This window comes from Odontomachus brunneus, unplaced genomic scaffold (genome assembly GCF_010583005.1).
Source record: "Odontomachus brunneus isolate Ranch 3 - 2012 unplaced genomic scaffold, Obru_v1 Obru_scaffold_005, whole genome shotgun sequence".
Classification (NCBI taxonomy): domain Eukaryota; kingdom Metazoa; phylum Arthropoda; class Insecta; order Hymenoptera; family Formicidae; genus Odontomachus; species Odontomachus brunneus.
In genome coordinates, this window is record NW_022639455.1 from 240,703 (window position 1) to 263,249 (window position 22,547).

At 35.6% G+C, this 22,547-nt stretch overlaps 1 protein-coding gene across 6 annotated transcripts in view; it reads right to left on the reverse strand.

The window, feature by feature from the left end:
- Positions 1-373: 373 nt before the first annotated feature.
- The window catches only part of LOC116850266 (3-hydroxy-3-methylglutaryl-coenzyme A reductase), a 29,318-nt gene continuing 7,144 nt past the window's right edge, over positions 374-22,547 (reverse strand). For 2 of the 6 annotated variants that reach the window (XM_032828340.1, XM_032828355.1), the window contains 8 exons: positions 8,086-8,305; positions 7,692-7,803; positions 6,787-6,874; positions 5,966-6,263; positions 5,651-5,802; positions 3,286-3,859; positions 1,430-2,670; positions 374-1,049 (listed from right to left, as the gene is read on the reverse strand). In XM_032828340.1, the coding sequence (XP_032684231.1) occupies positions 938-1,049; positions 1,430-2,670; positions 3,286-3,859; positions 5,651-5,802; positions 5,966-6,263; positions 6,787-6,874; positions 7,692-7,803; positions 8,086-8,305 (2,797 nt within the window). In that variant the 3' untranslated portion in view covers positions 374-937. Of the gene's footprint in view, positions 1,050-1,429; positions 2,671-3,285; positions 3,860-5,650; positions 5,803-5,965; positions 6,264-6,786; positions 6,875-7,691; positions 7,804-8,085; positions 8,306-13,598; positions 13,711-13,856; positions 13,961-16,242; positions 16,297-16,479; positions 16,650-22,547 lie in introns of those variants that run through there. The other 4 variants (XM_032828349.1, XM_032828332.1, XM_032828365.1 and 1 more) reach the window with 4 other exon arrangements.

The window sequence follows — 22,547 nt, forward strand, 5'->3', positions numbered from 1 at the left end:
CAAACTTAAAACTCCTTGCATTTTACCGCGGCAAGTTGAATTTGTGACGTCAAAAGCGAGGAACGACATACTGATGAAAGTTGCCATTGCATGTGTGCTATTTCTAAATAAATATGAACGAAAAAACACTTGAAACTAAGTATTATTTATAAAATTGTCCGAAAGGTATCCTTTTTCTCTGACGGTTAATAAATAGTCTTATAGTAAATGAAAGTCTTATAATAAATTAAATAAAGCGTGTGTGCAGACAAGACACTTATTTCACGTGTCCCACTTCATCACTTATTATACGACTATTTATCATTTATCAAAGGAAAAGGATATCTTTCGGATAATTTTACAAGTGTACTCAAACAATCTCAAATTCAATTTCTTTCGTTTATATTTATTTTTATTAAAAAATGGTACGCAAACCGACTTCCGTCGGTATGTCACTCCTTGCTTCTGTTGTCACAAACCCGACATGGCCGGCGAGGTATAAAGGAACCTTAAGACTCCTAAACATATATCGTTCATCTCTTTTTAATAACATCAGAAGCGAGAAAATGCATGCGAAAAATTCTTACAAAATACCTTGAAATAAAGAGACAATATAATAAAGCGACACTTGTAAACGATCGATCAAATCTGTAAAATAATCCGAACGTTTTTCTTTTGTTCTAACGATCAGTAATTAACTGTAAACTTACTGTAAATTAACATGATATTTTGTAAGAATATTTAACGTTTTCTTGCTTCTAACGTTATATATTTATTTATATTTATATACATACGGTACATATGAGATAATTTTCATATATATGTCATATGTATGCCCTTACACATATATATACACATTCGACATATGAAAAACAAATTAATACACAATTTTAGTATATGCGACACAAGTGACGCAAATACGAAAAAACAAGCGGTCTATATAACTGAATAAAATATATTAATGTTTCTGCATGTAATCCACACAAAGATTATGCGAAGATGGCACAGTTAGCTTCACACCAGTATTATTATGGACAATGTTCATCGAATTACTAACTGTGACAGATGACCTGCAAACACAAAAAAATATAACCAATTATTCTTTCACTTGGTTAAGACTTGAGTTCAAGATTTGGTTCAAGATTGAGATCTTTTAGTAAATTCGATAAATTGATAAAAAATTGATATATTAAATTATGTTTACAATTAAAAAGTTTTTTAAATCCGCAGTTTTGCAAACTCGAGATTGCAGGATTACTACAAGCTTTTATTTTTAGATCTTTAGATACGGAATTAAGACAGCTTAAGAATAAGCTGTTCGTGCTGACGTGCTCATTAAATGGACAATCTATACATCCGCAATACCAACTGTTCTAACAATATTAGTGAATACAGTTCTTGTTGCAGTAAAGCTCTATGAAAAAAAAATTGTGATATTCAATTATCATACCTGTTATGCCTAAGATGACTCTTCACTAACTGTCCCTCAACTAGCGCAGCCATCAGAGACAGCTCTCCTGCGAGCACAGTGGCGCAAACAATTCGGGCAAGATTGCTGGCGTTCTCACCGGGTTTTGTGGTGTGTGGGCCCTTCACACCCAGCATAGCCAGGCATGCTGCCTGCGCTGGTAAACCTGTACCACCGCCCACTGTGCCGATCTCTAGGCTGGGCATTGTGCAAGACACGTAAAGATCTTTGCCTTCCTCGCCCCAAGGTTCCATCAGCGTCATACAGTTACTGCTACCAACGTTCTGCGCGGGATCCTGTCCAGTGGCAATGTAGATCGCTGTCACGATGTTCGCAGCGTGCGCGTTGAAGCCGCCTATACTACCAGCTACGGCGGAGCCAACCATGTTCTTGATGATGTTTCGGTCAACGAGCGCGTGCACTGATGTTTTCAGCACATTCGTGACGACGTCCGCTGGCACAACCGCTTCGCACACCACGCTCTTGCCTCTACCTTCGATCCAATTGACGGCCGCAGGTTTCTTGTCGGTGCAAAAGTTACCACTGAGCGATACTATCTCCATGTCTGGGAAGTGGGTTTGTACCGTCTGGAGGGACTTTTCGGTGCCCTTTGACAGCATGTTCATGCCCATCGCGTCGCCGGTCTTCGCGACAAAACGTACGAACAGATGTCGGCCGGCCATGCGCACATGAATTCGCGTCAGCCGAGCGTAACGGCTGGTCTGGTCGAAACTGCTCTTCATATCCTTGAAGTTTTGTGGTTGCTCCATCCACGACATAGCCTCGCTCGCCTGGACAATGCTCGGGAATCGCACAACCGGTCCGCGAGTCATACCGTCTGCCACTAAGCGACTTGTCACACCGCACTTCATCAACGCCCGACTGCCGCGGTTGGTAGACGCCACCAGACAGCCCTCAGTAGTCGCCATTGGCACATAATACAGTTTGCCGTCGATTAACAACGGCCCCGCGATTCCGACCGGCATGGGCATATACCCGATTACATTTTCGCAGCATGCACCCAACACCTTACTATAGTCGTAGTCTTTGTACGGTAACTCGGCCATTTCCTCTGTAAAATTCCCAGCGGCGCCGATCACCAAGCGTCTGATCTTAACACCGCGCTCCATGTCGTCTACGGCCTTCTCTAACTGATAGGCAGCTATGTGCTTCTGTTTCACCAACTGGATCACTTCTTGGTCCGTCAACGCGTTAGCTCCAAGCTAAAGAAAAAAATGTCAATATAAAAAAAATATCATTCTATGTAATTAATAAAATATACATAAAAATTAGCAACGATTGATATCATCTTGATTGATATATGCAAATAACTGATAATATATAAAACTGTATCTGCTCTTTTAATTATTCATTCCTTTCATTTTTTTTTATGCGAAATAATTACGCTATTGTTTATTCTTTATTTTAGTTTTAAAAAATAATTATTTTAAAAAATAATAATTATTATAATATAATAATTAAAGGTAATATGTATAAAAAAAATAAGATTAAGAATATTAATAGTAGTTAATGAAATTATTAGTAGTATAAAGAATATTAGTAGTAGTTAATGATGTATGTGAAATAATTATTTTTGTAATTTAAATAAAATCTTCAACTTTATAAAGAACATTGGATTCAACTTGTTTCATTTTTTTTAAACATGTGACAAATTTATTTTATCAAGAAAGTGCATTTTAATTGCTTTTTTATAATTTAGTCATTACGTTAATTTTTCTGATTTAGATTTTTCTCTATTAAAAGAGATAACGTTACATTTTTGTTTTGTCACTATCACATGTAAGATTAATGTCAGAAACGAAAACGTGAACTCTTACCTCAGACTTATATATTTCCAGGCATTCTTCTACACTTCTAGGAACTTCAGATATCTTCGGTGACGAGTTTTCATTGCCTGATTCGTATGCACTGAAGTATTTCGCGTCGGTTTGCACTTCCTTGTCCGAATAGTCCACGTCCTTTTCGTTGTCATCTTCGATCCATCCGCCACCAACTCCAGAGAGCGGGAAAATCGAGGGCTGCTGGATCGACGGTAATGTCTCTCCCCCAAATCGCTGTCGCAAGGACATGTCCATGGCAGCTGTATTCACGTCATACAAGGCGAGGCTATCGAGCTCTGCTTCAGCCTCCTCCGTTTCTACCTCTCCTTTCTTTATTTTCGGCTGTTTCGTAACGTCGTTCCTATCCTCGAAGAAAATGAATTTCACCGACAACGCCAACATAAGAATCAGTATCACAACATTATCCGCGCTAACGGTCAGTAAATTTATCAAGTGTCCGGTCAGTTCGGAGTTCTCAGTCTTGTAAGAGCCATTGGTTACGTCCGATCTTACGGATGCTGTTACTGCTTCCACTGTGTGCTCAGTTTCTTCAGTCTTAAAAGGCCAACGACTGTAACACGTAATATTTATATATAAATATAATTGACACGCTAAATTTATATTAATTATTTACTGCATAATATATACAAGCTACATCTCACATCAACCGCATCATTATTTAATGATAGATTCTCCGAGTAATCGATAGCTGAATTTCTTTTAGCGAAAATATTGAGAGAGATTATTGCTTATCTTAATTTTCCAATTTTTAGCGTTATATACTCTTGTGACCAAATCTTGGACGAAAGTTCTATCAAAATCAACTTCATTCAATTTTAATTTTAAAGAATAAAGTTTTTACATTTATTTGATATCTTACTCAGATATTTAGTTGACGAAAAATTCTTCTTTATTAATTGTTCACAGCTTAAAAAAAGACAACTTTAATCAAAGTATTCATTATTCTAGAATAACACGATTAAAAGTAGATATTTTTTCTCTCTCTCTCTCTCTCTCTCTCTCTCTTATTATTTTATTAATTGTGTAGATGATTTAGACGCGACGGAGATTAAAAGTTACAACGAACATTAATGCAGAAGTTGCCTTACATAAAACGCCACATTATGTATGAAATAATTTATCTGTTTTTTCCTCTTTTTTCTTGCAACCAATAGACGCGATGTAGATCTACCAATATTTTTTCTTAAACTGAACGAACATCCAGAATGATAACCGCCCAGCAGAGAAGGGTCTACGGTATTCGTGTCCCCACTCTGTGACGCCTATTTTCGAACTCTCATTTTACTTTGTATGGGCAGCCGATCTTTTGTACGCATGTTATCATTAACGCGCGTATCTCATGTAATATTAAAACGCATAACACGTTGACATACGTTGACGATTTATTCGGTCTCCCTTCAAAAGTGTAATGCCTAATATATCAAGATATTATAGATTATAATCACAGATGTACAATGAGAATTGAAAGAAAATCGCGCAATTAAATCACACAAGCACGTTATATTTTTATACAGAGCCCAACACAATAGTAATATATAACAACAATTTTCCAGTATATGTGGACATGTTTAAAAATCATAGTAACGTCACAGTAATATTAATGTTAAGACTGTTAAGACTGGTTTCTGTAAATTTTCTCCTTTTCTTGTCAAAGTTCCTCGCTTGTCCGCGCGAGCGTCTGTTCGAATCGCGAAAAGAGCGAAGATGCGACATTTACGCATGTCATGAATTACTTGGGTTCACGGTATTGACAAACCTTTCAAAACGTGAAAATTCCAAGATCTGACTGAATATGGAATGTGCACTATATACGTTTATACCCTACACATCTATACGTATATGCACGGTGATCAAAAGTTGTAATAAATGTTAATGCAGAAACTGCCTTACATAAGACGCCACATTACGTATGAAGCGACATTCATCTGCAGTTTCTCTTTTTTCCTTCAACCGACGCGACGTGAATCTAACAATGTTTTTTCTTAAACTGACAGAACACTCAGGATGATAACCGCTCAACGGAAGAGGGCCCACAGTGTTTGCGTCCCCACTCTGTGACGCCTATTTTCGAACACTCATTTTACTTTGTATGGGCGACCGATCTTTTGATCCACGTTGGAGATAAACCTGACCCTCCAGTATTAGAGAATGGCTACAGAGTAAATAGTCAGCGCAACAGTATTCCTAAGAAAGAGATTTACAGATTTATAGTTTCACTACGTCATCGTTAACGCTGCATATTGTACCGTCTTATGAACTCCTGAGTTCCATGATGATGAAAAATCTTATGTGAGCAGAGATATGATACAGAAAAAATTCGTGCCTCTGTATTGGAACGTACCTGCTGGCGTGCACCACAAATAGGCCGAAAATCATGATCGTTTTGACGCGTTGTACCACGGGGTTCGGCTTTTGGTCCTCTTCGTTCAATAATTGTATTATGAACCTCTTATCCGCGCTCAGTTGTCCCATACTGTTATTTCCGCGAGAGAGCTATAAAAATATCGCCGGAATGATGTCTGTTTTCAGCCGGTGGATACGCGGGTACATTTGATATTTTAAGTAGCAAAATCGTACAAATATGCGAAGCACTTAAAAGTGAGAGAATAAATTCCAAATGTGGAAAGCTTATTAATGTACACAGTATTTTAATTACCTCTAATATAAGCGACAAGCAAGCCGGGTAGAATGTCATGAACACGATATAGTTGACGATGACACCCAAACACGCGAAGGTACACATGACTTCTAGCCTTCTGACGCCCGATAACGATCCTATGCCGATAAGAAGAAACTCCACGATAGTGTCGAGAGTAATACTTGGTCCCAGAAGCGACATGCCGCGTGCTATATTCGCCTTAACTTCTTCCTGACTTCTTGAACTCAGTGCGTACTTCGCTAAAGTGCCAGCCTTTGAAAGGTCGATCAGGAGTAAAAAGAAGAATAAAGCGTCCCTGTAAACAGATGATAGTGTTGCAGTAAGGAAAAAGGCAAAAACGGAGAAAAATATTCTCCGTTTGATAAACAATATCCATATTTATACAGCAAGTATACAGAATGAGTCGTCAATAATATTAAACGGTATTTAAATATTTCTCAAGAAAATTTAGATAAATAAAAGATAGCTTAATATAATCGGTAATCATCGATTGATCGAGAGAAAGCGTACACGATGAAAATTTGAAGAAAAAGAACCAATATTCATTTCTTCAGTTTTTATTTTTATATAGAAAACTTAGAATTTTCAAGAATTCCAAGTAAATATTCCAAAATCCAAAAATTCTCTAAGCTTAACGCCGTTAATTCAGTGGTTATTAGGGAATTAATATTGTATACATTATTTTGCAACGTCTACGTGTTCTAAGACTTCCATAACTGAAAACTGAAGAACTGGACAATGACGCATCTTCTGTCGGATCTATATAATGCCATAATTCTAATGATTCGTTCTTTAGACAGCGATAAAATGGTACCTACTTTAAATCCGAAACATTACTGCGGTCGAAATTCACTAAAGTGCTGGTGAACACTACGCTGGAGAATACGGTAAACAGGCCGGCGATTCCTATAACAGATTTCCATAGTGAGCATAAGATATTAATATCCATGATTCACCAGCGAAACTAGACTAAATTAATGCATCAACAAACTATTATTCATTAATTGATCCTAATTCATTATCGTATCGTTATTGTAACACACGTTACGTTTATATAATGAGATCTTATCGTAAATTAATATCTTAGCGACTATTTGCGTGCGCAACGTCTTTAACGCTACTGGTGCGTACGTTTCGTATAATTAGATATAACGGGTATTCAGTAACCGAATGTAATCGTACGTGTGCGCGCGAGGACGCGATGCTACGTGCTAAGCGCTATCGCTTTCCATGATACTTTCACTGCTGCCAAGGGCTTTCACGCGCCGCTCAAGAAGATCCGGTTTTATGAATGATCCGCGAGCCTGCATAATTATTACACATTTATCTCCGCGCGTAAACTTTTCTGTCTTTAAAACACGCAGAAATCTGCATATACGTACATCAAGATTCAAATATATCGATCATTCTCTATAGATCGGAAACTACTAAAATTTCTCAACCCAGATCCATCCATTTCTACGTAATGGTATGTCATGTCTGTTGATTACTCCAAGAGGCGACTATGTAGCACGACATGTAACTACGTAGAAATGGGTGCGCCTGATTGAAACTCTTTTAGTAACTTCCGGTCTAGAGAATGGCTAAACATATTTGGATTCTGGTGTATGTACACCGCAATTCTTACGAAAGTACTGTGATTAAGAACCTCGGAGATAAATTGATGATAAATATTTATGATAGATATTTCGTTGATGTATATGTAGGACAGTTTTATGCTTACCCAAAACGTATTTAGATCCCATTTTTTGTAGATTGCGAAATAAGTAATAGGTGAACAGTACAGCGAAACAGCGTATGATCGTCATCACTATAATATCCACAGCTTTCTGTTCCTGATAAACGAAAGGCACTTTTCGTGAATTCATTCTATCTGAATTTACAGCAATAATTATATATGCATAATCTAACGAAGAAATGATATTCAACCTTAAAATGATTATATCGAGTACTTTGTTGCTAATACATACTTGTTTGTTCAAATTCGAGATAATGCATATGTATTATTGTTGTCTATTTTCAACATAAAACTGACAGCAAATTTATGAGGTAGCCGCAAAAAGATCGACAGACGTGTGAAAATAATGGGAAATTCGAATTTCACAGATTTCGCTTACATCGTTATCGCATTTGCCGTGACGACAACGCGTAACGTTGATTTGATTTTTGAAATTTCCTTCGCGTAGTATATTGTTTCCTGTCTCCATGTTGAGCATGCATGCCGTCAAAGTGAAGGTCGCCACAATCACCTCTAGAGGATGACCGGCGCAGAATCGTCCATATATCTCGAAAAAGTGTGCCATTGTGTCTTTGCCACACGACAGCGCTATGCAAAATCTGCAACATATAAAAATTTTTCCATCAAGAAACAAATTCATACTCGTTCCAACTCGATTTATATTTCACAACCGTAACGATAATTATAAGCTGATTCTTATTGTTAATATCATTATCATTATTATCACCCACCTTTTTCCATTGAAAATTTCTCAAATTTTACAAACTGACAAGAAATTAAAAAAAAAATAAAATCTTAAAGCATTTTTTTAAATAAAAAAATTTTTTTAAATAAATACACAAATGTATACACATTTATATTTGTCTTATATAAATTTTTCGTGTATTTTACTAATAATAAACTTCGAAATTTATATAAATAATACTAGACGTTTTGTTATATTTGTTTATATTTTGATTTTATGTTTATATTTTGACTTTTTTATCATAGGATATATAATTACTTATCTAATTACTAATTACATGTATAGGATATCTGTCGATGTAATAATCAAACAAAGAACACAAGCGTTCTTTATTTTAAAACACACAGAATGCATGTTTTGATAAAATTATACATTCTTGTAAAATTTTACATAAAACAAAACTTATATTCTTTCATAATTCTTAATACAAAAAGGTCACTGTATGATTAAAGAAACAAAAATATCAAATTGTATAAATAGTTAGAGCCGGCAGGGAGATATACAAGAAGTGATAGTGTTTTTACTACGCTATCTTTTAATGTATATGAAAACATTTTATTTTAAAGGTTATAAAAGTCACTTAAAGCTATCCAGACTAAAGCGATTAAAAAAATAATATATGTCATGTTGAATCAAAGTGTCTGCCGTCGTTATCCGTTATTGACCTTCTACCAACTTGCAAGTAATTCAGATAATTTCTTTTGTGTTAGTAAAATGACTCATCTTTTGAGCAAATAAGATTCGATGCAATCCGACGAATTTCTGCGATATTCCTTATGTCATGAAGAGAAGAAAGTCGCAAACGGCGCGTCTCCTCACCAAAACTGACTTTAATATCTGTTAACGGATCGACAGAAAAATCCGAAAAGAGCCTTGAGAACGACTCACATCCGATTTCTCTCCTCTTTTCGCGAACGTTCGAGAAAAGGACTGAGGATCACGAGACGATACGATTAATATGCGGCATCGTGCCCAAAAATAAAACTCCCTGTTCGGGGAAAGTATCAAGACGTTACGTGACTTTTTGCGCGAGTGTCAACATAGTCGTATTGTCAGTTACGTAACAGTAAGCTGACTCCTATTACCTACTCTGACATTCGATCTCGCGAAATTTGCTTTTTAGACTCTGGCTATGTGTATGCTAAACAACTACTTATGCATGAGTCATGAAAAAGAAAAAGAAAGAAGAAAAAGATCAAGTAAATAATAGAATGACATCCCTATGTTGGAATGGCGTTTAATAGCGAACCAGTCAACACATATGAAATATACGCCAAATTAATTCGGCGAATAGTTCAACGCATAAATAAGTATCCAATATGTCACTTATATAATCTAGTCTCGCAGGCCATATAATTTCATCCGAAAACGTCTGTATGGTTCGCTGTATGATGATTTATCGTAAAAATGACTTATTTGAACTCCTCTGAGGTAATTGGAGTGTTCATGGAGACAGTGTGAGAATTCTTGCCGACAACAACACGCAAAAAAAAACTAGCTTCCGGAGTTAAAAAATAGCAGATAAGATGTGTCATTGAAATAGGGACAGCTAATGTCAATACTACCGAAGTTAAAGTTCATTCCCTGTTTAAACTTAGGTGCTATAGCAAGAAATATTAGCTGCTAGAAATAAATGACTGTAGCAAATGATTGTAGCTGTGCGGCAAACTTCTTTAATATATACATACGATAAGAAATTTAGGAATAATTGCCATTTTCTTAGCTACTTGAAATAATGTGCATTTTTAATGTCACCTAATATAATTGTATTTCATAGCGAATGCATTTCAGTTGTCATAGATAATTTTTAGCAGTGACAGGTAAACGATTAACCTTTTGACTAAGTGAATCAGCTACCGCGGTTTAGCTGATATTACTAAGTCATTTTTTTGCATGCAACATAACATTCTTGTCAATGGCAACAATTTTGAATATGTTGCTACATCGTACTCCCACGAATATGGGAGTTCATCTCGAATAATTGAAACTTATTAATTAGTCGACTATCGAGAACACCTGATAAATCTTCTTTTATGCGAGTATAATCGTTCAGTTCGTAGGATCGATCAATAAATCTTCAGAATATGGTGAACGAGATTTACATCAAGAATCTAGAACGAATGATTTTTATCACTTTTTTTTTAAACACTGATATTATCACGCAGATTGTATCACGTCATTATGTAGCGACAATTCTATTTTCTTAAGCAAATTCTATCTTATGCGTTTGTAATTGAACGCATAATGTTAATAATAAAGCAGTTACCTTGAGGGGGAAAAACAACTAATTCGTCGGCATGTAACTCGAAAGAACGAGATGTCTTGTCAAGGTCGGTGACTTTCCAAGAGTCGAGATACTCGAGGATATTTCTACACCCGACTGACCGTTGTACTCTTCTCACTTTCAACAAGTGCCACCGTTGAAACGTTCTATTATTTCCGAACTATCAATAAGTAGAACATAGAGACAGAGCTTAGAATCGCGGGGACTAAAGCAGAAATAAAATGTAAAGCGCCCAGCAAATAAAGGCGATTAGCTTTATTATCTATTAGAAACTATTAGAGATTAGAGATGAATTAATCTGAATATATTAGCTCCTTATTGAAATAAATTTCGTAACAACGTCTCACGATCGTCTCGATGGGACGTATATCATAACCACTGAAGAAAGTATCGCTTGCAAAATCGCAAATTTCGTCAACGGCAGCTCGACGCCGCCGGCGAAGTGCATTATAATGTAACCGATGATGGAATTGGAACGTTCGCGATGAAGTGCTAATATGAGTTGATTTACGAAAAGAATCATGTAGGAGCTCGTGATATTCGCTGAAAGAGAAGGAAGATCGATCGGATAAATTTATATACTTTTTGGTCATATTCGTATATTATAACAAGAATGTTTGGCTTCATTTTCAGACACATCACGTGAATTTATTTTAAATAATAAGCGACATTGTTATGCGTAATTAACAACTGCACAAACAATTGACGAACAAACAGAGTGTGTCGCGAAGATCGGAATGTCACAATATCGTGATGAAATATTATTATTACAACTGATTGAAGTTATTAATCTTATTATTTGTTCTCGTCGCGTGAAAGTTTCTTAACATATTAATGTCAGTTGATCTAACAGTACAATGATCGTATTGTGAAATAAGTCGATCGATGTGCGAAGCGTCGGAGTGCAAGCAGCATTAAACAGTTACAAATTCGACTGATAACCATGAAAGATACAGCGATATCGTGTCGTATATCGTCGACTATGCGGATCTGCGAATATCGATCGCATCCGAAATGTCTTGCGTTTCAAGCCTCAGAATTGATAAACAAAAGTTTGATGCCTCCAATCGACAGTTATATTCCGCCGAAAATTCAACTTTTGCGAAAATTATTCGGTCGACGCGAGAAAAAACAATATACCGTAAAAAAATAATATATGACACAATAAGCGACAATAAATAATGTGCCATCATTTTTTTAATATCGCGTGAATGTAATGTCATAAATTATTAAAATTACTTGTTTACTGTTATCGATAAATATATTATACATAACAGAAGAATGCTTTATTTGCATTGTTAAACGTCTGGTATTACGAATTATACTGCGCAGAGTGTCTGACAATTCATAATTGGTATAATAGCATGCAGCAATCTTTTTGATAATTAATAGCAAAAAATCTATAGTCATTTGCAATGGACTTTTCTTCAGTTCGACCTAATCTACAAACATACGACGGCAGACATCGCCATCACAACTCATCCACAAAGCACACACTCACACATATATTCACCAGTCTTCTTAAATTAATGACTCAAAACTTTACGTGGCTTTTTGGAAAATTGCGGAGGAAATTTGTGTTTAATTTGATGAGTTCTATCTGCACACACCGCGAGTGTGACATTAATTGTTAAACATTTGTATGTAAATTTCAATAACTCATGTTCAGCATTGCCAAAAATAAATCACATATCGCTTCTTCCAATAAATTGTTGTTATTATTGCTATATTGTAAAAATATATATTACAAAAATATTATAAAGACTAAAAGAAACGATCTAAATAATAAAAATTATAAAAATGATAAATAATAAAAAAATTTTGTTAATCTTCAAAACGATTTAGGTGCCACCAACGTCTTTACACGTCAATTATATCTTAATCTAAATTTAAGACTTTGAAGATAGTTTAAATTCAGATTAAATCGACATTAACATTGGGCATTAATTATTTTACGTCAATAAAAGCGTTATTGATTAACATTATTGATAGATAAATTGTATGAGCTACGATTTCTTTCGATCAAATCGGCAAGACCTTTAGGTAAAAAGATAAGATAATTTACTGCGTAAATTTTCCGCCACTTTTCGTCGACTCTACATGTCGCGCATTCTGAAGGAAATTTTTCAGCTTTTCCACACGGAGATCGCTACTTTCTTTATTCCTCGCGAGCGTCCACCTTTCTCGCATATACACTAAAGGCCTTTGCACAATGCGAGGGAACAGCGATAGCGGTAGAAATAACACAGAAATAGAAATAGCGGTAAGAACAGAGAAATCCAATATTCGGCAATACATATGTCAATGCAGATCGGAACACGGAATAGGCAATAGCGATAAAATTCCCGACAAGTTAGAAATCTATGTCTATCTCCTTATAGTCTACCAATCACAGCGCTCGGATTTTTCATTCTGTTTATACACGCTATATCGCTTTAATCTCTTTTCGCAGCACACATACGATCAAGTTCAGTTTCGAGTCGACTTGTCAACTAGTTTGATTAAAAAATGGATCATTCCAATTATTATAATAAAAATAATTTTCCGGATGATGAATTATTGTCCAACATACAAGTTTGATAGCAATAATGGCAACCAAACTGAGCGATAATATAAAATTCGGCAATGAACTTCTAATCAATTTTGTATGAAATCGTCCTTACTTGATAAAAACATGAAAGATTATAGGAACGCAAAACTGAAAGATGTTTGTATTGTGCAGATAAGTGTCAATTCATCTTCCATTTTACCTAAATATAATTTGCGTGAAAATATAATATGCACAACAATGTATACATATGAGAACATTTCAGATATATTTTCTCTGTAATATTTTAGTTCAAACGAAATAAAACATACTTACCAAAATTTGCTAACGAAAACCTGAAAAAGTACTTAAAGGCAATTTTTGATATAACATTACAATTTATCTAGTAATAAACTCCAGCCTTTTGACGTTTTTAAGTTACGTTTACCTAAAACAGATAAAAGAGCCGACTATAGTCCATATGTAGTTTAATTGGTTAGTCATTATTTCTTTCGCGGCATTGTGCAACGGGAAGCGATTATTATATATCGCTTATTTTTACATTATTCCTATTGCTGTTCCTATCGTTGTTACCTGGCATTGTGCATAGGGCTTAACGCAACACTACTAAGCGTCGTCGCTTCATCGCACTGCTGACTTTTTCCACCGGTACGTTTCTCTTTCGCGACCAGACCATCCTGTAAATTAAGTTTACTCTCCTTGCCAATAATACTTTCCTTTATACGACCTGTTGTGGTACATGTGTGCTATCCTCCCCTTCTCTTTTTTTATTTTATTTCCTTTTTCTCCTATTTTCTTATTCCTGCGCTCGTTTACTACTAATCAAAGGTTGTCACACGATGAAGAAGTCTCTATAATTCTTCTACGCGTATTGATATCATAACGCGTATCTTATTAATTTCTGACATAAGACGGGACTGACATTTAGATTCATATCAATAATTGTCACTTGAAACTTATTTTACACGTGAAATATGCTCGGATATGATCGCGATTCAATTAAAAAACTTATATTTGTCTTAAAATATTTCAAAACATGTTTTGAAAACATTTCAAGATAAACAACGTTACGTTGAAAAATTGAAGTCGAAAAATTGAAGTCGAAAAATTGAAAAAGTCGAAAAATTGAAGAATCTAATTAGGCCTTGCGACATAAAAATATTGCAGTCAAAGTAAGAGTGTTGATTAATAACCAATCCGAACAAAACAGATAAAATTTTTACGAAAGATTTGTTCCTACGTAGACGATTGATTAAAGCGTCACGTCATGCCTAAGTGACGTCAACTTCGGTAGAATCTTACAAAAATTTCTTACAAATCTTACAAGTCAGTTTTGCGATAAACAGTATCAGTATACGTCACATCTCCAAATTATGGAGATGAATAGCGATTTAAGAAAGAGTCAAAGAATTTAGAAACATATGGCAATCACGAAAGAAGACAAGTGGAATCAACTGACTTTCTCGAAAACAAAAAGCGTTTCTCGATTTTAACAATACAAATTACAGTTATGCTCGCGCTTTTATATTTAGCTGTATGATCTTTCTACAAAAATATTAAAGTAAAACGATCGTAAAATGAGTATATTTAACAAAATAAAATTTATATTTATCGATCGACTCCAAGCTCTTTGAAATCGCCCCTCGCGTTGTACGTCATCACTTTATGCGTAGGTGTTGAGCAATAACATATATGTGGAAAATGACTGATAGCAAAGCATAATGCGACGTAAAAGAGGAGTGATCACTTCATTTCTCTCCACCCATTAATACTATATCGATTGAGAAATTCTATGATATATAGGCAATAATAATTATGCCAAGTCTTACTGAAGTAATTCTTGATAGCGTAATCTAAATGACCTTTAATCGACTAGCTTGCAAGTAATTTAATGGTACTGAAAATTATTTACAAGATATATTGCTCGTTAAACGACCATGCTTTCATATTATCTTGCGTTTAAAATGACGCGCAATTATACAACCCTCTTTCGCTTAATAATACATGGAGAAGGATCAATAATTATTTATGATGTACTTCTGAAATTAGTCAAAATAAATGATAGAGATTTTATAAAAAATATTATTCTTCAATGTAATCATAATTTCGTACAAAAATCTTTTCATGTCTTTTTATGTCTTAGGAGAAAAATAAATAAATAATGTAATACACCCTTTAGAGGTGCAGAATACATCGAGTCGCCGAAGCTCCCTTCAAATGACCTTCAGATATTCATCACAACTGCCCGGTAAAGCAACAATTTAATTATTAAACAAAACTATTGTGAGAAAAGTATTTCGTATAGGCACGTGCAGTTACAGGTGCAATTTTCTAGATACTCTAATAGCAATTTAATCCTACTTTCGATCTCAATATTCCATTTAACGTTTACTTTGATATTCTGAAACTTATATCAATTTTTGTTGATTCTATTTGACCTATTTAACCTACTAGCTTTGCCGAGAGGTTCTCTTTAAGATCTAGTTTGCATTTGATGCATTTTTGCTTAGAAGCGCTAAATAGGATTGATGTGATTCATGTGTATTACACATACACAGATTCTTTAGAACATACATAAGAACATACATAAGAAAGTTCGGACCCACAGTCGAAAATTTCCGCACATGTAAACTCGAAGAAAGAAGTAGAAACATGTGCGTTTACTTATTTTTATTAATTAATGATTAATCGCGACACACTTGATTGGTGATGTTAATTCGGATCCACTCGGGAGAATTCACAGAGAAATAAGGTAGTTAATAATCCAGCAATCTGATCGAACAATTTGATTAGTGAATAATGGGACACCGCGACAAAACAATCAATGAATCTACTGAAAACTTCTTGCTGTTCTTAACTGACTTTAACGATGTATATTATTTTTGATTTCGCGAAGCGCTCTCTCTTTCTCACTCTCTCCTTCCCCCTCTCTCTCTCTCTCTCTCTCTCTTTCTCTTACCTCCTTTGTACTTTCGGTGAGATCTACAATCTTTCGCATTGGCGAAAGATTTACACCGAATTATTCGACATATTCTCAGCAAACAAACGTGACTTGGCGTTCGTCAATATTTTCGTACGAGGAGCAAACGACGAAATTAGATTTCCGCGAAAAGTTCTCGTGAGGATTAATAAGAAGAAAAATAAATAAATATCGTATACGTCATCCGAGGACATCTGATCCAAGGACATTTCTCACCTTATATACGAGAAGAAGCAGAGTATCGGCAAACGAGAGCCAAGGAGCGAGACGAAAGATACGTGAGGACTAGCTCGAGCAAGTGCCAGTTCGAAGCTGAAGACACGAGTATGATCCCGCGTGAACTTCCCTTCGAATACTTGCAGCGCACACTGACCAACTGACGTTTGGTCTTCGACGGCAACGATGGTTTACCATTGCCGTCCCACCTTCGCTACGCCAGACCACCCCTCCACTCGGCTCTTTCGCCCAAATACAAATTTTACGGCGGTTCAACACGATTTTTGATGAACAACGCCGGTCCGGACATAAATGGGACCTACTTTTGCACGCTTCCATTTGAATACTCGGTTATTCAAAGATTTACCTCGTAAAGAATTGATATTTATGTAATAATACTACGCAGAGTGCGCGATACTTTTATCTCCTGCGTTTTCTTACGGATACTACGTCGTGCATTTTGCATATCTGTGTATATTCCGCATATTCGCTATTAATCATTTGTCATGCTCAACCTGTCACATAATATCCCTTTTTTTTCTTCCTCTTAATCACAATACCTAGTTCTCATTTCGTGTGCTAATCTAAAACCCTCGCCATTCTTCTCTCCGTCTACACTCCTCTTTCATCTTTTTTCTGAATATTTTGTCTGAATCTTTCATTTTGTATATGTTATATCTGTAAAGTATATCTATTAGGGAAAAGTCCGTCAGGTAGTAAATAGATTTATTGACTCAAAACATTTCGGAATCATTTTTACGATCGTGAGATTATATAATTATCTGAAAGGTAGCAAGGAAACGGATAACGATAGCAGACACTTTAATTCAACGTGACATATGTTATGTTTCGTTACTATTAATAAGAAAAATATGATAATTAATATATTGAAATTCCGAAGAAAATTTGCAAACCTTTAATATAAAATATACCATTTCTCTACACAAGCGACCGAAGTCGCGCATTGAATCGCGGAATGTTATCTTTGTTTGTTATATTTATGGATTTGTTTATAGATTATTATTTATGGATTTGTTTATTACTCTTTATATCTTAATGCCTTCCTTTTCAGCGCTCTTCCTATTTCCTCCACTCTATTTCTATTTCTGTCTTTTCTCTCCTTTTTCTACTTTTTTAGTTTTCTATTTTTTCACATACTCCAATTTTGTTTTATTTTGTCGAATCACCATTACTCTCTTTTATCTTCCCGCTGCAATTCCTCTTGCGTCATATATTCGTTGCCCATTTGACATTCCAATGGCCCATCCAATACATCTCTCCTATAGTCTCTATTAAGGACACTCGAGATTTCTAAAATTCCGATAAAGGAACCTCAGAAGTTTCTTACTACGTTAGTATATATTCGGTTATTCAAAATCGGCCGAACATATCATCAGGAACTTTCAAGATTCCGCGATTCAATGCGCGACTTCGGTCATTCGCACATTCCTCATCATCTCTTATTTTCGTTCCGTCCATCCTCCGTCCGTAATTTCGTTCCAACATCTTCTAAACCGTCGCATCGGATAGATACATTCTTTTCCCTTTTTTTCTCTCTCAATTCTTTTTGGATCTTCCTCCTCTTGCATACCACTTATGCAGTATGCATCAGCGACAAAATCGCTCCGTAGTGACTGTAGAACACATTCAAAAAAAATAATATCTCCGCCGAGATCGCAGTTGCAGTCAATTGCAAATAGCGGTTGTCATAACCCCGATGGTGTTTCCCGTTGTAATACAGAAGGGAAGCTTGTGTAGGCAATAAAGTGACGGTAATGTCCAAAACGCGCTTGTCGCAAGCCGTCTGAAAGGTGCAACGCTATACAAAGCACCAGCTTCAGAATCAGATAACCCAGCGTGCTACCGGCGAGTTATTCTTCGAGTTAAATAAATAATGTATATCACGAACGCGTGGACAAATGTTTCTGGGATGCATAATTCTTCTTCGTTTTATCGTACAATATTATACTATTTGCAATGTCTATTCGACTCTCCTTTGTTTAATGTGTATGAACCAAGTATGGTTCATAGATCTGCCGTGCTAAGGAAAAAAGTGGTTAACTACATTTGTGACTTAACCACTTTTTTCCTTGGTACGGCAGAGATATCGGCGTTATAATAAATTCATCATTGTCCAATCCTCTTCCCTCTTGCGATTCGTGAAAACTTTTTATTTTCAGCGCAGCCTGAGAGCGCATTCTGATAAGAAAAATTGTGAAATATATTAATATTTCGATACAATTTCGCTCACTCACCGATAAATGTATGAAACAAATGTATTATTGCAATGCACCAAAAGTATACGAATGGCAATAAGACGATACGTGCACGCTACGTTGAAATTATAGGTGGTTGAAATTATAGATTTATTGCATACCAACTTCTCAAGATTATATTTACTTTTTGTAACAAATCATGCAGAGTTATTAATTATCTCATAATTTTTTCTTTAACTTAATCAATTAATTAAGAAACGTGATAGCGTCAAGTAAACGCGCAAAGAAACGAGCGTGAGGCTGATCGTGTGTATATTTACACGCTTCTAGTTGAGTGAAGACTAGTATTAGGTAATATTAGAGTGAAGACTAGTATTAGGAAGACTATTATTAAGTAATTAAGAAAATAAAATGTTAATAATTTGTCATGACTATATTTAGCGCAAATCTCACGATATCATTATTTTTGTAGAAATTAATTTCAATGTCGACGCTTTTTTCGGAATTTTCGGGAACTCGCATATCCTTACGGGAAAGATTCGTCGGACAGACTGTTGGAATGTCAATTGAGCAACGAATAAATGACGCGGAAGGGAGCGCAGCGGGACAAGAGGAAGAATAACGATGATTTGACATAAAATTTGGTAAAACAAAATGAGAGTACGAAGAAGTTGGAAACTAAAAAAGTAAGAGAGAGAGAGAAAGAGAGAAAAAAAAATAGAGGAAATAGGAAATAATAAAATGGATAAAAAGAAAAACATTAAAATATAAAAAGTTGATAAACAAATTTATAAGTATAGAAAAGATGACATATCGTATAGAGAGATGGCATACTTTATATTAAAAGCTTATACATCTTCTTGGGACTTTCAACATTTTTTTATTAATAGTAACGAAACGTAACATGTGCAGAGCGTTCTTATGCGATAAAAAACGGAAAAGAGAAAAGGAAAAGAAACGTACTTTGACCTGTCGCAAGTCACGCAATGTCCGATCGTTACGGCGACTGACGATAAAACTTCCGCAATTTGCAAGCATTCCCAGAAAATAGGAATGCAATTAATATAGCAAAATCTCTGTTGTCTTAAGACAACTTGTAATCAAGAATTTTCGATTACAAGAAGATCGACATTGCATATTTTTGTTACTGTATAAATAATCGGATAAGTTAGTTATTGTTATTATATGATTTCGTACATGTCCATGCATGACTTTTACATTTATTTTTATATTAACATTTTCACAGTCATTTAAATACACACACAGTGTCACAGGTGTCTCGCCAAAGCGGTGCGTACTTTATTTCCTCTGCAAATTTGCTTGTTCTTCACGATCTACGAGGTAATCTGGGCTTTATCACAAGACTTTCATAATACATACAAATGTGTAAAAGTCGAATGTACTTTCGATATACATTAATCATTGTTAGTGCAATTTAGATAAAGTGAAATACGCATATCCGCGCAATTATGTGCGTTAATTTGGATTACATCGGAAATATTGTAAAATGCTTGTAAATTTCATGAAATTTGCAAGCTACCTAAAAGACACTCATAAATAGAATCTACAGCAAAATGACGCAGAATTTTTGCGTGAGTAATTTTCAACAGATATATTTTCTGCAATAATCAAATTGCAGATAATTATACGTGAAACAAAAATAATACATATTCTATCTTTGCAATTAAGAGCAGCCATCCTCTGTGAACATATTTATAAAGAAATGTAAATAAAAAAGTATAAATGTACACACAAGATATTTATAAAGAGAGCAATGAGTAGAATAAAATTTGGAATGGTAATCGAGTTACTTTCGCGCGTGGTTACGTGCTGCAACTTTCGGTTTTGAAAATACTCTTACTCTAGAAATTCTCTATTTTTACGATAACCGTTATTTCTAGTAGTGTCTACTCTCGATTATTTCTACATCTCAAATATATCTGAAAATAATGACACATATGTCCCTACAAAACCCATTTATTCCCGACTTTTGCTATTACGCCGCGTCACGCACGACTTTCGGCGAACAGGATATTCATATTAGCTTTCCACACTGTATCTTCGCCGACGATCGTTTGAATCTCTCCAAAACTCTCCCGCGCACTTTCGCGCGCCTATACGGATTTAGCGATTTGCCGGTCAGAAGATAATTGCTCTTAATTGCGGAGACAATATGTTGTTGTCTTTGTTTCACGTACAATTACTTACGATATGATTGCTGTAAAAAAAAAAAATATATATATATATATTTTTAGGTGAAAGTCACTGCGTTGCACGCACAATCGCAGTGATTTTATTCTAAAATAAAATAATCCGATCATTAAATTCTAAATTTCAGAGCTGTACTTCGGCAGACGTTTTCAGGATAGCAAAATCGCCTTCATTTTTCGCCAAATTTTGATCTTTATTTTGAGCGAATCTGCGAATTCGTTTTAATTAGATAAAAATTTACAAATCATTCGACGCATTTCGGTTACATATGCGAAGGCACGTATACACGCGAGAGACATTTCTTGTTAAGGTCGGTTCTTTATAATATTTTATCAATCAATAACAATCCCATTAAGACCAAACAGCCGCCGATAAATCACTACGACGTGCAATACAACACGCTTCGAGAATGTAAGGCGAATCGTGACGTTTCGCATGAACGTCAGAACCACGTGGTCGTAAAATGCGTAGCAGTGGAAAGCGAGAGAAACGCATCGTACTCAAATAGTGGATAATCGGTCGCTGCATTTACGCAGTTACACACCGTAGAGGCTACATCCGGGCTATGCACCCCGCAACGCATCGTCGAAGACGCACACGTGTGCGTGCATCGGCCGGTCGTATTCAGTCGCTAATTGCAATTGCGTCTGGTATCCTTACGGAATGCAAAACAATATAATCGCCGTTATAAGAATGTCTAGATACTAGCAGAACGCCACGGAAACATAAGATTAACTTTGCAGCAAGAATCCGCAGCAACAAAACGTTTTCCGCAAATCCTGATTAGCTGCGGCGGACAAATTCTTCTTTTTCCATGCGGCCAGCATGTTACGTCAAAAGCGCTAATTTGTTTTTACCACATTATCGTCACAATCTATGGTCTGTATTAATAGTCGTTACTTGGAATTTGTCTCACGTGAGAGTTTTATTTAAAATTAGATCCAAGTTTTTCAGTTGAATTATATGATACATGTGACATTATATCTACAATAGCGATTCAACTAAAAAAAGCTCTCATTTAACTCTGAACTCAGACCTAAGTATCTCACCTGAAAGAAGCTTCAAGTAACGACTATTAATACGAGCCTATGACTCTTATTTGACGACGGTGGAATACAGAACAGTGCACGGAGAAAAAGGTTTGGTTGAATTAACCAAATATCTGGTCGAATATGAACGATCCAGAAATTCCGATTGAAGTAACCCGAATTCTGTTTAAGTCAACCAAACATCTTGTTAACTTAAACATTTCGGGAAATCGCGAGAATATGCACGAAAATAGGAGCATAATGAGGTATTCACAATAATATTATAATTACGATGAATGTTAAATAAACATAACAGGCCTGTAGCACAATATTCTCTTAATTTTACAATTGCCAAAAGCGTCCACAAAATACACACGTGGTAATTTACAGCGTGATAATTTACACACGTGTTTGAGCAAAACATTAATACAACGATAAAACATATGCGATAAAAGGCGTATACTAAAACCGATCAGCAAGATCAGCTCTAAAAAGTTTATCTCTTTGTAATGAAAATTTATCATATCACGCCATGTAACGTAGTTTCCAGGGTTACGGGATTAAAAATATTGGCGGTGCTCTGTTTTGACCGCGGCGCGTTTCGCGTGGCAGT